Source organism: Nothobranchius furzeri, chromosome 7 (assembly GCF_043380555.1).
Source record: "Nothobranchius furzeri strain GRZ-AD chromosome 7, NfurGRZ-RIMD1, whole genome shotgun sequence".
NCBI classification, from domain to species: domain Eukaryota; kingdom Metazoa; phylum Chordata; class Actinopteri; order Cyprinodontiformes; family Nothobranchiidae; genus Nothobranchius; species Nothobranchius furzeri.
Window position 1 is genome coordinate 28,236,541 of NC_091747.1, and position 16,592 is coordinate 28,253,132.

The following is a 16,592-nucleotide window of genomic DNA, read 5'->3' on the forward strand; positions in this document are numbered from 1 at the left end:
ATATTGTTCATCTGTCTTGTTCTGTGAATAAAACCCAGTCTTATATAAGAGGGAGCTTGCGAGGGACCTTGGGCAAACACCAGTATCTCTTTTGCAAATTAAAGGCACCAGTTAAGACTTATGTCTCCAAATGTCCAGATACTGAAGAGGTCAGGCTGTAGGTGGAAAACTGACCATTTCTGGAGCTACATTCAAGTAGCTTGAACTACTTCAGTTGTGTGTAATGAATCTAATATATATGAAAGTTTAATGTTTATCAGTACATTACAGAAAATAATTAACTTTATCACAATATGCTAATTTTTTTAGAAGGACCTGTAGACCAATTGTTCCTGCAGCTGTCTGGGTGGCTGGTCTCAGGGGATCCTGAAGGTGAACATGCTAGATGTGAAGGTCCTGGGCTGATGTGGTCACGTGGTCTGCAGATGTGAGGCTGTTTGGATGTACTGTTAAATTCTCTGAATCTCCTTTGGAGACGGCTTATGGTAGATAAAAGAACATTCATTTGATGGGCAACAGGTCTGGTAGACATTCCTGCAGTCAGCATGCCAATTACACGCTCTCTCAAAGGTTGCAACATGTGCAGCATTGTCTCTGTTTGATCAAAGTGCACATTTCAGGGTGTCCTTTTATTGTGGGCAGTCTAAGGCTCACCTGTACATTATTCATGCTGTCTAATCAGCCCCTTGAAATGCCACACCTTTGAGGTGGGATGGATTATTTTGGTATAGGTAAAGTGCTCACTAACACACATGTAGAACCTTTCAGAACAATGCTTGAGTCATGGGTGTTTTGTGGATGTAGAAAAAGTTTCAGATGTTTGAGTTCAGCTCATGAAAAATGTGAGCAAAATTTAAAGTGTTGCATCTATATTTTTGTTCAGTGTAGGTGATTCAGGGCTGTACGATGAAAAGAACTTTATGTGTGATAAACTTTTTTTAGACAAAGCACTTCTGCGACATCTTTTCAGGTTACATTTTTTCCCCCAGAACTTAAATGTGAACTAGAAGGACGGACCACATTATCCCAGTGTTGGCGTCTCTGCACTGGCTCCTGGTATATTATCGGGATATATTTAAGGTCCTTCTCCATGTCTTCAGGGTGCTGCAGGGCAGTGCTCCCCCAAATCTGGCTGCACTAAGAGTGGCGTGTCCTCTAGGGCCCTTTGCTCTGCTGTGCAGGAGTTGCTAGAAGTTCCCCGCTTTAAATTGAGATTTGGGGGGGAGAACCGGGCCTTTTCTGAAATGGCTCCAACCCTTTAGAGCGAGCTCCATCTGTCAGTGAATCAAGCGCTTTCTCTTCAGGAGTTTAAGTCTTGCCTGAAAACTCACATTTATCTGTTAGCTTTCCCCCAACACTGTTGACACATGCTTTTGTATTTTATTTTTTGTACTACATGGCTTTTAATTGCTTTAATTTGTATTTATCTACTACTATTTTATTCTTTTTTATCGACGATGCTTTTTATCCTTGTGTTATGTGCTGTTCAGCACCTTGAGCCTCTGCCAAGGTGGTAGAAGGTGCTATATAAATGAATCTGATTTATTGATTATTGAATGAATGTAAGTTACCTTTTTGTGTAAGGAACGAGCAACAAGCAAAGCCATGGCACGCCACAATGCCAAATAATGGCTGTAGTCTATTGTGATAGTTTTACCTTGTCAATGTAAATACTCTACAGGGCTGTACAGTGCGACAAAAAAACTGCGATAAACTATTTTTAGATGTAGCACTGGCGCAACATTTCTTCAAGTAACTTTTCCCCTCTTTATTAAACAAGTTACGTTACTTGTTATTGTGTAAGGAAGAAGCTTTTTACTGACGCTCACTGTGCTCATAGGTGCTGTGTAGGAAAACAGAGAAACCAGCAAAGACACAAAGGCAAAAATAGTCCAAAGTTTGGGCAGATTAGCTAATGTTAACGAGTAGCAGGCTCACAACCGAGTGTTGTTCCGAAAAAACATCATGGTTGTGAAACTAAGAACTAGAGCCCTGCACTGAAGCCCTAGGCCCTCAGGTCGGCCCGGCCCGAGGCTTCGGGCCAATTAATTGTAATTACCACAGGCCGGGCGCCTTTATTTTTAATCGAATTCATAAAACAAAAATTGAAACACTTAAACCAGGGGTCAGCAACCTGTTCCCATCAAAGATCCATTATTACCCGTTTCCCACAGTAAAGAAAACACTGGGAGCCACAGCAGCCGCAGCGTTGTGGGCGGGGCCTACCCTCAGACAGCAGAGAGCTGCTTACAACAGGTGACAGCAGCCAGTACCGGTCGCTTGTGTACGTCAAAGTTATCTTTCATAAGACGATAATCAATAAAACGATTTATATAAAGTGGATCCAGAAGTTGTAGCCCGTCTCTGCCTACAATATTTTGATATTTTTCACCCTGTTGGTGGTTTTACTGAGCAGGTGCCACTTTTGTCATACGTTCTTTTTAAAACATGTTTAGACTGTTCAGAATACAAATCCAGGCTCTGTCACGTTTGATTGTTGTAATTAAACTTTGTAGGTGGGGAAGGTCAGAAAAGGATCCGATCATTTTGTTTTTCCCTCATTTACAGTGACGGAGATAACGGCGCAGTGCGCCTGGCTCTGGTGTTAATCAAGTTTAATTATATCAATTTTCACAAGAAAACAGAACAGTCAAAAGCAGGGCTTGTGTTGTGTTGACTGGACAGTTCCTGTATTTGACCGTTTATTTTGACGAAGAAAGAATAGAAATAATTACCCTGACGCATGCAGACGAACTGACACTTTATTCTACGCACATCGCAGATGTAGCTAAATCACCCAAGAAAAGATTCCCATCTGAACATCTGAGCTGGACACTGCTCAGCGCAGCTCGCTGTCAGCGTGTACTACATAAGGTACACAGTGAGCTGAAGATGTGGAGAGGGGCTTGGAGCGCGTTGCAGAACCAGAGCGCATGCAGGAAGATTCCTCTGACTGAATTCAGTCGGAGGAATCTTCCCGCTGGTCTGAATCTGATGCGTCTCTCTTTGCTTGTAAAATAATGAATGGATATTTAAATAAAATGCTTTATATTTTACTGCATTAATTTTATATCTGTAAGTCAATTCTATGTAAAGATTGTCTGCGTAAACCTGAACAGGCCCAACCCGGTCTTACTGTGAGACCGGGTTGACGGGTTGTGCGTAATCATATCGGCGCTTCCTGAGCTGAAGAGGATGTGAGATTCTGGGCTTCTCCTCAGACGGCTCCTGGATGCGTCGCCACACTGGAGACAGGAACAAGCGCTATTCAGCCAAAGTTTCGTAATCAGGGAACATTTTCTAAGTGACAAGTCTCTCTGAGAGACCGGGATTGGAAAACACTCGCTTCAGTGGGAGGAACCTTCCTGCATGGTTCTGGTTCTGCGACGCGCTCCAAGCCATTCTCCACAACTTCAGCTCGCTGTACACATATGCGCTGACAGCGAGCTGCGCTGAGCAGTGTCCAGCTCAGATGTTCAGATGGGAATCTTTTCTTGAGTGATTTAGCTACATCTGCGATGTGCGTAGAATAAAATGTCAGTTCGTCTGCATGCGTCGGGGTAATTCTTTCTATTCTTCGTCAAAATAAACGGTCAAATGCGGGAACTATCCGGTCAACACAACACAAGCCCTGCTTTTGACTGTTTTGTTTTCTTGTGAAAATTGTTGCAAAGAGATAAAATTTAACTTGATTACCACCAGAGCCAGTGCGCCGTTATCTCCGTGACGGTAAATGAGGGAAAAACAAATTGATCGGATCCTGCACGTCCTTTAACACATTGGTCAGGATTGACGCACTTTGTTTTCATTTAGTTGGTTAAACAAAAGTCGGGCTTGGGTTGGGCCAGGGAATCCTGAAAACCTTTTCAGACCAGGTCAGGCTGGGGCTCCACCCCCTTGGGCCGTGCCGGACACGGGCTCAGATTTTAGTCCCGTGCAGGGCTCTACTAAGAACATCTAAACTCTACAAGGGGATGAAAAGTTTCCATCATCCTGCTTATTCTTAGCTGTCTGCAGCGCCATGGAACAGAACTGCTGCCTGTAGTTGTGCTTTTGTGTCTGCTCCACACGCTGCAGCTGGTATATGGCAAGCCACTGTAGCACGTAATTCACAAACGTGTCTATCTTCAAACAATTCAAATTGGATTATTGTTAACCCAAACAAAATAGATATGTTACAATTACATTCATAGCAGCAGAAATTAACTGTTATCATTTCCAGTAGCTACTACAGAACACATTAATGAAGTATTTTACTGATCATAGTTTAACTGTGGATATATTCATACGTTATTTTGACTAAGATGAGTGATATTAATACAAACCTAAAATGTTATTGAAACAATTTTTGTTCATAAAATATCTAACTATAAATATCAGATGGGAAACCGTGAATTGACACCAATTTAATACATATTAATATCAAGAGTCTGACATGTCAACCTCATAATTTTGTAGTTTTATTTCATATTTTTAGCAGCAGACCATGGTCTCGTTTCACTTGAAACATTTTAAGTGGAATATTCGATTAGAGGATTCAATAGAGTATTCCAATACTAAAATATGTAGTAGCTGCAGTCCTATTTTAAACCTTTAAACAAAGCACTTTAACAGAAAAACAAACAAAAAAAGAAGACACAAAAACACAACCTGCACCAAACCAAAAACATTCATAAATACAACACAGTGGTGTTGTACCTGAACTAGTTCATTGAATGATAATTCGTGAACTTGTTCTTTTGTTATTTGTTTTTTTGTGAATGTAAACCAAACTCGCACGTATTTTGCTTGATGAATAATAAGGTGAGCTCTCATTCATGTGTGAACGGGTTTATGAATGGCACTCTCTCACAGTTTGAGACCTCCAGATTTCCATGAAGCTAAAGCCTTAGCTAAAACATCCTGTTAACCATACAGTTTCTAAAAAGTAGACCACGAAAATGCGACTATCATACACTGTAGCGATCGGCGTGGCGTCTACAGTTCTATGTCTACGCCATTGAGGACGGACCTCTGACCACTCGGATCACTGACAAGAATGTCTGAAGCTATTTCAGAATCAGCTTTACTGTCAAGTACATGAGTGAGACTCAGGCTAACAGGAATCTGCTTTGGTGGTTGTTATTGTGTTTTAATTATATGCACTACTGGTGTTTTTCAGTGTGTTTAACTACTTTTGTTTTTTAGAGACTAACACATTTTTTGATGCTGGTGCTACAACTTTTTGTTCTGTGCTACAACACCTACGACCTTTGTAGCTAAAAATGTCAACGTACAGCCCTGGACTCTATATTCTACTACAATTCCCACAATGTCTGCATCTTCTTGCAAGTTGACTTGCTTACGGTATACGTATGTGCTTCAGTGTTTGTATTACCGTGCAGTCATTGAAAATATGCAGCTGTGGAGGCATTCTAAAGTATGGCTTTGGCCATAGATCCAAATCGGTTGATCTTCGTGGAAATACACATGATCTGCTAATTCCAATCCACGCCTTTCAGAGCCGATTATACCAGCTTTTGGTCGCTCGTACTGTGCAGCCTGCAGAAACTCTGATTGCGCCCCCTCCTCCGTCTTCCTTCACAATGTGCAGGTGCGCAGCGGCAAACATTTAAACAAACAAGTCTGTGAAGGAAGTGCGTTAAAATACCTTTCCAGCGGTTTGTGATTTGGTCTATACTTGGGTGAATTCTCGCTCCCTGCATCTTTAGATACACTAGAGTGTGTAACTCTGCCTTTCTAGCCTTTTGGCCGTCGAGACTTTCAATGACATTGAGCTCCTGTAGTGTTTCAGTAAACAGACCACTTCTGTTTCCTTCCCGCCTTATTTTCCACATGTCCTGAGCGTCTGCAAAGGCAAAAAGACGCCATGCTGAAGTTGCACACATACGAAGTGGGCATTATTTTACCCCAACAATCCAAGTAGGTGTGTACATGGACATCAATCTGAATAATGATCAGGCAAAACCACCTTCATCAATCGGAAGGAAATTTCATTCCGATGAGGCCGTATTGGATCAGAATACACCGACTGACATGCTTACACAAAAATGTTTTGATCTGATAGGGAATTCATTCCAATTATTTGTGCCCATTTAAATGTAGCTAGTTTCACTTTTGACGGAACCATTGGTGTAGAACCGGAGTCATTCTGGACATGATAATCTCAAGAGTTTTGGTTGTACACAACTGGACTATTTTGTTTATCTTGTAGATGTTTTGCCTCTAATCCTAGAGGCTTCTTCAGTTCCCATACTTTGGTTGTGATTGTGTCTCTTTTTTCCTTTCTTGACATGTTTTTGTCTAAATTAAGGTGATGTTTTTTTTCTTTCATAGAATTACAATTAATGTTGAAGTTCAGATTATTTCATCAAGTAAGACCTATGATTAGCTGGCTCATCTAAAACGTAAAGTTTTTGAGCCCTGACTCTTGAAAGAATCAAAATCGGAAATCAATAGGAATCATTCAAATTCAAACAATAGCTTCCTTACATTGAACTAAATAATAACACTTTTTTTATTTTACTAGACAAATTAAGAGTCAGACGCAAGCAGGAGCATCATGACAGACCGACCTGTTACTGGTCTCGGTTCAGTTTGCTGCTCCATGTTCTGCCAGACTCGGCCATTTGATGTGAGGCTTGTGTTCCAAGAGTGTAATGAATAAGAACAAACTACTCCCATGCCGTGCTCTTTACTGACCGCTCAGTGTTTAAGCACATTTGTTTGGTCATGTGACAAGCTCATTTCCTGTGGCTGCCCAGTAAACATTTTGATAGCTGTGCTGTTGCGCACTCTAGTGGCACAAAATGTATTGCACCCACACGCAGCAGAAGTACTTGAAGCAGTTAACCAGGCAAAACAATTTTACCCGGTTACAACATTAATGGCTATTAACCAGTAACCGGTTAACTGTGCATCCCTAATAAAGGACACAGACATACTAATGTACATCTGGTATTGCACAAGTATTAATCGAACACATACTGAATATTGCATTGCACCAATGTTGTTGTGTACCAGGATAATGCCAGTACCTGTTAAACTGAGGAGTTATACACTTTTACTGCAGAGGGGATGAATGTCCTACAGTAGAATTCAGTTTTACATCTTGGATGTCTGTCTGCCACTGAAGGAGCTGTCCATGGCCTTCATAGTTGAATACAGTGGGTGGGAGGGGTTTTACAAGATGGAGGTCATTTTCACACATCTCCTCAACTGAATCTAGTTGGCTGTTCAAAACCAAGCTAGCTTTGTTCAGTCTCTGCCTGTATTGGTCAGAGCTGCCTGCACCCCAACAGACCACAGCAGAATGAAAAATAGAGCCAACAACAGAGTGATAAAAGGACATCCTGTTAACCATAGACTTTAGAAAAAGTAAACAGTGCAAATGCAGCCACCTCATAGCCTGGCCCGCCAGACTCCTCCTCAGTTTAATTCTGCACAGAGAAAGAGTCTGGGAACCCTCCTATTCAAATAACCCCACCCCTTGAGAATTCTAACCGAGCCAATCAGCGCTGAGTAGCATACGTCACACACCATAAAGCCAAGTTTGTTGAACATGGCAGCTGAAGTGGAGTTCGCTGCGGCTCTTTCCTCTGGTCTAAATGACTTGAATGTCTTTAAAACCACAAGTAGAAGTGCTAAAAGCCTTTCTTCAACAAAAAAAAAAAAGATGTTTGCGCTGTCACCAGACGCCTTGTTTTACTACAGGCAAAAAAAACTACAGCGTTGCGTGGTACAGTCGACATTTCTGTCTTTTTTCTGATTGGTTATTTTTGAGCTGGCTAGTCCCGCCCCTCATGTGCCTCTCTGCCTGTGAGTAACCAGACTCTTTCTCTGTGCAGAATTAAACAGAGGACGAGTCTGGCAGGCCAGGCTAGCCACTTTAGGCGGTGGTGTTTGGTGTGGCATCTACTCGTCACGCTGTCGAGGACGAACCTCCGTAATGAACAGATCTACACTAATTTGAATAAAGGAAAATGCTCTTTTTGGAATTTCACTGATAAACATGTCTGAAGATATTTCTTGTGTTTTCATTATATGCACTACTAGTTGTTTGTCAGTGTATTTAAGTTATTATAAGAACTACTTTTAATTTGTAGAGACTGTAACAGAATTCTTATGTTACAAGTTTTTGTTCTGTTATAGAACAGGTGCTATAAAGGTTGTAGGTTTTTAAATTAAAAACATTAACGTACAGCCCTGTACTTTTGTTGGTCGTTTGGTGTCAAATAAAAGTACCAGTGAACAAATTCTGATGCTTTTTTTTCTTTTATGTCAGTCAGAGACAGAACAACAAACATCTGACTCTCATTTCATGGGCCTGGTCCAAAATCTGCTGAGAGATCCTGTAGAGAGAACAAACTTTTTCCAAGTGAGTTAAAATTAAACAGGTTAAAACAGAAAATGTGATTTTACACATTGTTTTTTGAGATGGTTCTAGTTAATACATTTTATAATGATTGATGTGTTTGTTTTCCAGGATGTTTTTCCAGGAGACTTTGGTCCAACATATGACAAGGCTATTCAGACACTGATGTGGCTTTTTCTGTCCAGACTGGAAAAGCTTCTTCCTAACCAAACACTTCAGCAGGTACAAAATTAAGCTTTAGTAAGGCTGGGCCATATGACCTAAAACTAATGCTGCAGTATTTCAGGGCTTTGTTGCGATAAACGATAAATATTAAAAATTTTACTCAAGAGTAGGGCCTGCCACTTTATCGTGGTGAAGGGGTTTGAGTGTCTCAATGATCCTAGGAGCTAAGTTGTCTGAGGCTTTATGCCTCTGGTAGAATCATCCATGTCAAACGGGTCCAATTACAACGACAAAAAGGCATCAGAGAACATTGGTCGTTTCTAAGTGATCAGTACATGGGGGTAATGTTGCGCAATCATGTTTTGTTCACAAAGATTAAGCAATGGCCGAAAAAAGGCGGTATGATGAGTAGGGCTGCAACTAACGATTATTTTCATAATCGATTAATCTGTCGATTATTTTTTCGATTAATCGGTTTGTTATTGTTTAGCTATTTAACCTATACTAGTGATGAATACATTTCAGTTAAGAAAAAGAAAAACAGAATTGTGCAGTTGACTGCAATCTATTTTATTGCACATGAACACAGTCAGCGGTGTAAAATGAGCTTAACAGTGCAAAATATCAGCCCAGAATAATTTTTTGGCATCAAAATATAAGAGGTAAATTCCATAAAAAATAATGTAGAATCTAGAATAGAGTTTGTAAGTGGTATGCATTGCTGGAGGGTGAGTGTCTGTTTCCCCATGTAGTTGTCCATCGTTGCTTGTTTTTTTTTTCTGCATGAGAAACACAAATAGACTGAAATAAGTACACATATAAAATAAAGCAGCACACACACTACAACACTAAATCAATATTATATTATTTGAATTAATTAACAATATACAGTGATCATTTATTTTGACAAAAATGTGTTGTGAGGCGTTTTACAGCGTTAGACAGTAAAAAAAAGCCTTTTAATAGTAAAAAAAAAAATGACTTTCTGAATTTCTCCTGTATTTAAAAATTGAAAGCGTACAACTATGCAGCGTTATATTCACCTGGACACAGCTCGTCTGTATATTTTTCACCGCGGAGTTGTCCTTTTTTGAATGAGGAACATAGTTATGGGTTTGTGCCGTTTTTCTCTTAACGAGAACATTCTTATAAACAGACGTGCTAAATTTGGCGAGCGCATGATACACAACACGGAGATTCACGATTGCATCTAGTCAATCAGAAGTAGAACACCGTAGACTGACGCGGCAAAAAAACATGTTTAACATCCACTATAACGAACTCAGCTAAAACACTAAGTCCCACATTTGATCTGCGTGTAGTGATGGACCACTATATTTAGCTTGTTTATTTTCTGTTACTTACCGGGCTGGCGCTTCCTCTGCTGCATCAGCCCCCACATGTTTTCATCTCAAATGTTCACTTAGGGACATTGTGCTTCCGTGCCATGCTAGATGGTTTTTGCATATTTTGCAGGTCACCCGTCTTTTCATGGCATCTAGAGTGAAGTGCTCCCATACTCGTGAGGTTTTTGTCCGGGGTTTCTCTTCAGTATTGTCGCTTCTATTTTTCTTCCGTATTTCTTCTTGTTCCGCCATCTCTCACAGCAAGATGAGCGTCAGTAACGTGTTACGTCATGAAAACCGAGGGCACTTATTGGCTCGTTTCTTCTTCCACGGCTCCACTGGTAGATCAGTGGCTCATTACTGCCACACAGAACAGATTGTAACCGATGTCAGATTGTGGTAAAAATAGACTTTATGCGGTAAAATGTGATTATTAAACAACTAATCGATGACTAAAAAAGTTAACTATTTTAATAATCGATTATAATCGATTAAATCGATTAGTTGTTTCAGCTCTAATGGTGAGTCTCTACATTGCCGCGGACTTATGTTTATCTTGGACATAACTTGCTTTTTATTGCTATCAAAGCCGCACACATTGAAGGTGTCTGTCCCAGTGCAGTCTCTGCTGATCTGACCTCCAGCTCCAACGGAGAAAAGCTCCAGGAGCGCTGCAATCTCCAGGTTATAATCTCAGTTTATTCTGTTTGTAAAAGCTAAACTTGCAGCCTGTTTTTACTTTGATTTTCAGAGCTCAGCAGTAACTCCCCATGTGATCATGACGCCACCCTGTTGCGTCAAGGTGCACTTGCCATTTATAAGACAGACAAGTACTGCAGTATTACTACCAAGCCAGATGGAACGAATGCAGCAAAATTCACGCATCGCCATGCTGGCATGACGCAGTTGTAAGACACACAGCTGTGGTAATATTACACTGATCTGCTGGCACGTGTGTCTTTTAAACGAGTGCAGCCCACAGGCCCCTTATGAAGAAAAATATAAATGGACACCGTCTTCCCTCACCAAGTCGCAGGTCACCGGGGCCCCTCCAGGCCTGGAGGTGGGGCACGTTAGCAAGCCCCTGGTGGCCGAGCGTTCACCCATGGACCCCAGCGTCGCGTCGCCCCTCCCTCCCTTCTCTCACACTGTTTAGGCACGCAGCGGCAAAAATATAAATGTAGCGTCTACAAATTGATGATTTTAATCTGTTATGACCACGAATTTGTAATATTCAATATAAATATAAAATATTAACCTGTGAGGTCTTTATTGTAATTATTCAGAAGATTCTAGGATTTGATTCAGAAGATCTCGGTTCTTTGCTTTTTCAGTGATCAACCACGCTTCGTGTTACTTCAAGAAAGAGTCAAGTTTATAAAAGTAAGAATTTCTTTTACAAACAATTTAAAACATGACTAATGAATTAAGCATTTAAGGTGAATGAGTGGAACTAAGGTGCTGAAGTAACCAGTGTGTAGATGTGATATCGATCAGAGCTTCCTTATCAAATGAAGCTGAGTTCTGGTGAAATGAATTTGGAGTGCGTTAAGCTTATAAAGTTATTACCATCAAAATGCATCCAGACGCAATCTCTGTGTTCTACTTGCCCTTTTGCTGACCCTTGTCAGGATCCGGAGGTCAGGGAGGTCAGATGACCTCGGGGCACCCAGGTCCAGTACTATAACCACACGGTAGCGACTTTCCCTGGTCTAAAAGATGTCAACAGGCAATACAGGATGGAATCCGCTTGTGAACAACAATTCAGCTTTGTTCTGCAGGAAGTGTTTCTCATCAGCTCTGCAGGTGCAAAAAGGTTTTGATGACGTGTCAAAACCTTTGATGGTTGTAGAGGTCTTGCAACAGATGGCCGGTCTGAGCGAACTCTCCAGTACTGAAGAACTCTCAGTCTGTTGTAGTTTTAAAGTTTAGCTGTTATGATTTGGGCAGCCAATCAGAGGCTGACAGGAAAGTTGATGTTACCAAGGCAACACAGAAACACGCCTTCTTTAATACGGAGAGTCTGATCTGTGTGAAAGGTCTAGCTATGTGGAATGAATTTAACTTAGCCGTACTTGTTCTTGTGAAGGACCTTGTCGTCAAAACATGGTGAACACCGTCCAGTAGATAAACACTTAGTGAGTTAGAGTAATGAAGCATTTCACTTCATTATACTATTTTACCACAAGTAATAATAAGCAAATGTTTATTTAATGATTAAATAGATTAAAAGTCATAGAAGAAGTTTATTATAATAACTCTTGCATTTAGCAACTGATCCGAGCTGGGTCTGCTTTCTTCTGGAGCTGAGACCTTGAGGAAAGTAAGTTAATGTTATGATTCAGACTTGTGGAGTCTGAATCCCAGCTGGTGTGATGGCAGACTTGTTTAAAGGGAACACATGCAATGTTGTGTCTCCTTAATGACCAGATGTTGAATAGATGGTGGAAGGTCAGGCTGTACCTAAACTGACCATTGCTGGACGCTACAGAACCCCTTTTCCAAGGGCACGGGGTCCTGGCAGAAACCACAGGTCGTTGGACCAAGTCAGAGGCCCTAGGGACTCAGTCGAGGAAGCACAGGTTAGTTTCCAGGCAAAGACCCCTGGAGTGAGGAAAGCAAACCCCCACACCCGAGAATGGTCAATGTAGCTCCATAAACAACAAAAATAAGTAATCCACTTATCAGGAAGGTAAACAGAAGACCAGAGGCCGGTCCAGGCCCCAGGCGAACCGCAGAGCTCCCGTAAGCACGGCAGGAACCACAGGACGTCCAGACCCACACGAACCGAACCCTCAGTCAGCAGGCAGCCAAATCAGGCGATGGTGTAGAGACCCTCCCAGGAAGCGACGATCACAGGCGAACCCAGAGGAGAAGAAGAGCAGACGCAGGGCATTTCAATGTAGACACACACGGATGGCGTCTGATGCAAAACAACAACAAAATAAAAACCGTAGCACTATATGTGCCTATATGTATTATGTGAAGTAATTATATGAACCCTGGATGTGCTATGTGAAGCTAATTATGTGACCGGAGTTCAGGTGATAGAAATGGATGCAGTAAACTACGTATACTGAAAAATGATGTAAAAAGAACAAAATCACATAACCCTATAATATATGTAAGGGAAATCAATGCTTGGAGCAAAAAGTTATCTAAACAGAAGGGCAAAATAAACTGTAGCCCATAACTGGTAAACATCAAATTAAAATAGATTATAATAGAAATGACGAAAAGAAATCAGCTGAAATGAAATAATGTAGAAATATATCTGTGAGTACCTCTTTAAAGAATCAGTAACACAGCTACTAGTGGAGGATAAAACACTCAAATGTAAATCAGTGTTGTTAGTAATAAAACCTATATGTGAGGTCACCACAGTAGGAAATAGAGATTAGTAAGTAAAATGAAGCACAATAAAAAATTGGACCCAAATTAGTCCTTCCGTGTTCTAAAATGCTAAAATTTATCAAAATTGCTAGAAATAGAAAAATAAAAATTGATTTTGCATCAAACATAACAGTGAGTGGACTTACTCACTGTTAACTGTCATGAACACAACAGAACCACAACAGTGGCACCCTGCGCAGGAGCACGAGGACGTGGTTGTGGAAAGAGGGGGGAAGATGTGACAGTGTGAGCGTCCTGTCACTGTGTCCCGATAGATCATGCGCCCTGGCTACTTGGCCAAGGGGATGTCCCTTTGGCTGACTGGTTAGCGTGCATGACTCTCACCCGGGAGTCTGGGGATCGAATCCCGCCCGGTCCCTCGTTACTCCACCTGGTCACACAAGCATGTGCGACTCTCAGCAGAGATTGTAATGAAGTGAGGTGCCTCACTCGGTCGGAAAGAAAACACATCTGGCGACAACTTCGACAATGAAAATCATTGTCGACTATTTCCACTACTGATATTTGTCAACAATTTTGATGAATCGTTGCAGCCCTATTCTCGGATGTCTCTGAGCATGTGGATGGGGAAAATGACATGTAGAGAAGTCTGTGCTTAACTCCTTAACTCATTCACTGCCAGCATTTTTCAGCATTTTACAGTTTTTTTTAATTCACAGAACGTTGCGCGCAAGGATGATGTCGACACCAAAACTACCAAAACAAAGAGTAGACTCACCTCTTACATCAGGAAGAATCTGCGCGTTTCGAGCTTTATCCGTTCTTTCATAATTTGTTGTTGAATTGTGATCGGCAGAAGCTTTTCCGGTTCGCACCTCACCTTTTTTTACAGCAGCGGCCCAAAACGATCTCCTAACACATGGATTTTCTGCTTCCTGATCACATGAAATGTGACGTACATGGATGAAGATCGGCTTTAGAGCTGAGATGTTTGTTTTCATGGTGCAGGGGCTCGTTCCAACGCCCACACAGTAAAAAAATGCAAATGACGACTAAAGTCGAATGAGTGAACGAGTGAATGAGTTAAGTTGGTTAACACAGGCAGCCATGTGCAGTGTTGGTAGTGAATGGGTGTGTTGCGTCAACTTGGTATGAACTGCCAAACTGCGTGGCCGCTTGTCTTCTGTGTGAGGCTGTAGTCATGCTGGTTGCCTGTGGAGATCTAATATGGACTGGCACTGTTAAATTACAAGCAGAGTCTCAGACAGCTGCAATGGAAGCCGGGCACTCTGGCCTTTTACAGGAGCTCAGGCTCCACGGCTGGAAATCAACAGGAAATTAGCTACTTGCTAAACCAAAGCTAACTGAGTTTTTCTGAGAGTTTTTAGCAAAAAAAAAAAAAAAAACACAGTAGAGCGATTCCAAAGTGATGGCACCTCCGGCCTGCATTGTAACGAAATCATAACTAGGCAAGCTGGCTGAGAATATTGGGCTTTGCAGGTCTACTGTGGTCAAAGATCTGTGAGTTTGATTATCGTCTTGGCTCCCATGTTTCACTCCTGGCCAGAGACGGGAGTGTCGACTCAGCTAACAGGTACCAGCGCTGTGTCGACCATCCCAGAGCTGTGAACGTCGACAATGGCGGACTCGCAGATCTTTCACCGCGGTGGAACAGCGAAGCTCGATAGCCTCTGCTGTCCTCAGTCAGATATGTAGCTCTAGTTTCGTTACCCTGCAGCCACACCAACACATTATATTTGAACCCATCTTAGACACTGCTTGGTCTAAAATGGGTAAACTCATAGAATTTTCCCCCGTTCAACCAGCCAACAATTATCGAGAAAAATGCGGTTGAGTGACTCAAAAGTGAAGCGTCAACTAAAAGAGCTGCAGTGTTTCTGTGGTCTTCTTTAGAGATCCACAAGTGACCAGCATGACTACAACCTCACATCGAAGCCGGTCCATGTGTCCTGGCTGCCCTGGGAAACCGGGAACAGCCAGCCGCCTGCTCTAACAACGGTTCCTAGGCAGGAGACAGGAGAAGCTGAGCACCCGCTCAAGCCAGCAGCCCCACTGACATGACAACATTTCCCCATTCAACCAGCAAATAAAGTGCAGAAGTATAAATTTACTTACTGATAAAAAAAGAAGCAGAAACCGCTTGGATGATCTGTTAGTGAGATTTATATATAGAGAGAGAGACCCCCCCCCCCCCCCCCCAAAAAAAAAAAACACACACACACAACTATAGTTCAGAGAGTCGAAATGGCCAAACATCTATTAACTTGAGGCCGAGGCCTTTCACCGGAGCTAGTTCCCAGGCTTTGACTTGGCTCTGCATTAATCCTTCAGATTGTTAAGCAGTAAATTACACTCAAACAAAAGAGTTCACCCCGCTCAGGGCTGTCATGAGTGTAAACTATTTCTATTTAACCTAAAATGGTGTTTTGAGCGAGGCTGTAAACATGTTTATTTCTGCTGTGAAATTGGCTTTTTTAACATGGGAGTCGATGAGGATTTGCTCGCTTCTGGTTTCACCCCCCTAGTGGATGATGGTGGAACAGCAATTTTAATCACTTCCTTGTTGGCTTCAAAAAGTTCAGACCAAAATGGCCTCTTGGTCTTATCAGATCTTCTCCATCTGATTTTATATCCTTTGAAAATCACATGATCAGGCCCAATTTCCAGTCACATGACCGGAGCATCCCTAACATGTTTAATTCTGTGGCTACTGATTTGTTGAATTATTAATTTCCTTTATAAATACCAAAATAATTGAAATAAGGAATTGAGAATACATTTGATAATAAATTGATAAATGCTACAGAAAAATTGGACTTTAGGAAAAAAATAATAAATTTTACAGGCACTACTGCACAAGAAGCGATGAACGAAGATAAACATACTTTTTTTGTACTTTGTCATCAGATTTATTTTATTGTCAGAATACCCTGAACTATAATATTAATTTTGGGTCATATCACCCCCTCCCTCCTATTTGAGAGGACATTTGGGCTAAGTTTGTAAAAAGCAAATCATCTGTCATGAGTCATGTGCAAAGATGTCTAACATTGATTTGTTTGTGTTTGAGTCAGATCGCTTCATTAATCACCGACACCAAAACTGTTCTGAATGAGTCATTGAAGACACTGGTCCAACCTCAGGATCTCAGAGTCTTGCTGGAGACTCAGAAAAATCTCATCCAGTTAGAAGACATCGGTAAGTTGGACATTACACCCTAACGCCCGGAACACACCAGCTACGAAGCGCCGTGAAGTGGATCGCTCACGAAATTTGTGCGCTGCCTGTTGCTCCTCTGTTCATATCAGGCAAGAATTTCCGAAGAGCGCTAC

At 41.6% G+C, this 16,592-nt stretch overlaps 1 protein-coding gene across 1 annotated transcript in view; it reads left to right on the forward strand.

The window, feature by feature from the left end:
* LOC107374395 (zinc finger protein 84) overlaps positions 1-16,592 on the forward strand; it is a 41,663-nt gene that overhangs the window by 21,915 nt on the left and 3,156 nt on the right. The window contains exons 4-6 of the mRNA XM_070553001.1: positions 8,285-8,377; positions 8,486-8,596; positions 16,335-16,458. Of these exons, the coding sequence (XP_070409102.1) occupies positions 8,285-8,377; positions 8,486-8,596; positions 16,335-16,458 (328 nt within the window). The remainder of the gene's footprint in view (positions 1-8,284; positions 8,378-8,485; positions 8,597-16,334; positions 16,459-16,592) is intronic.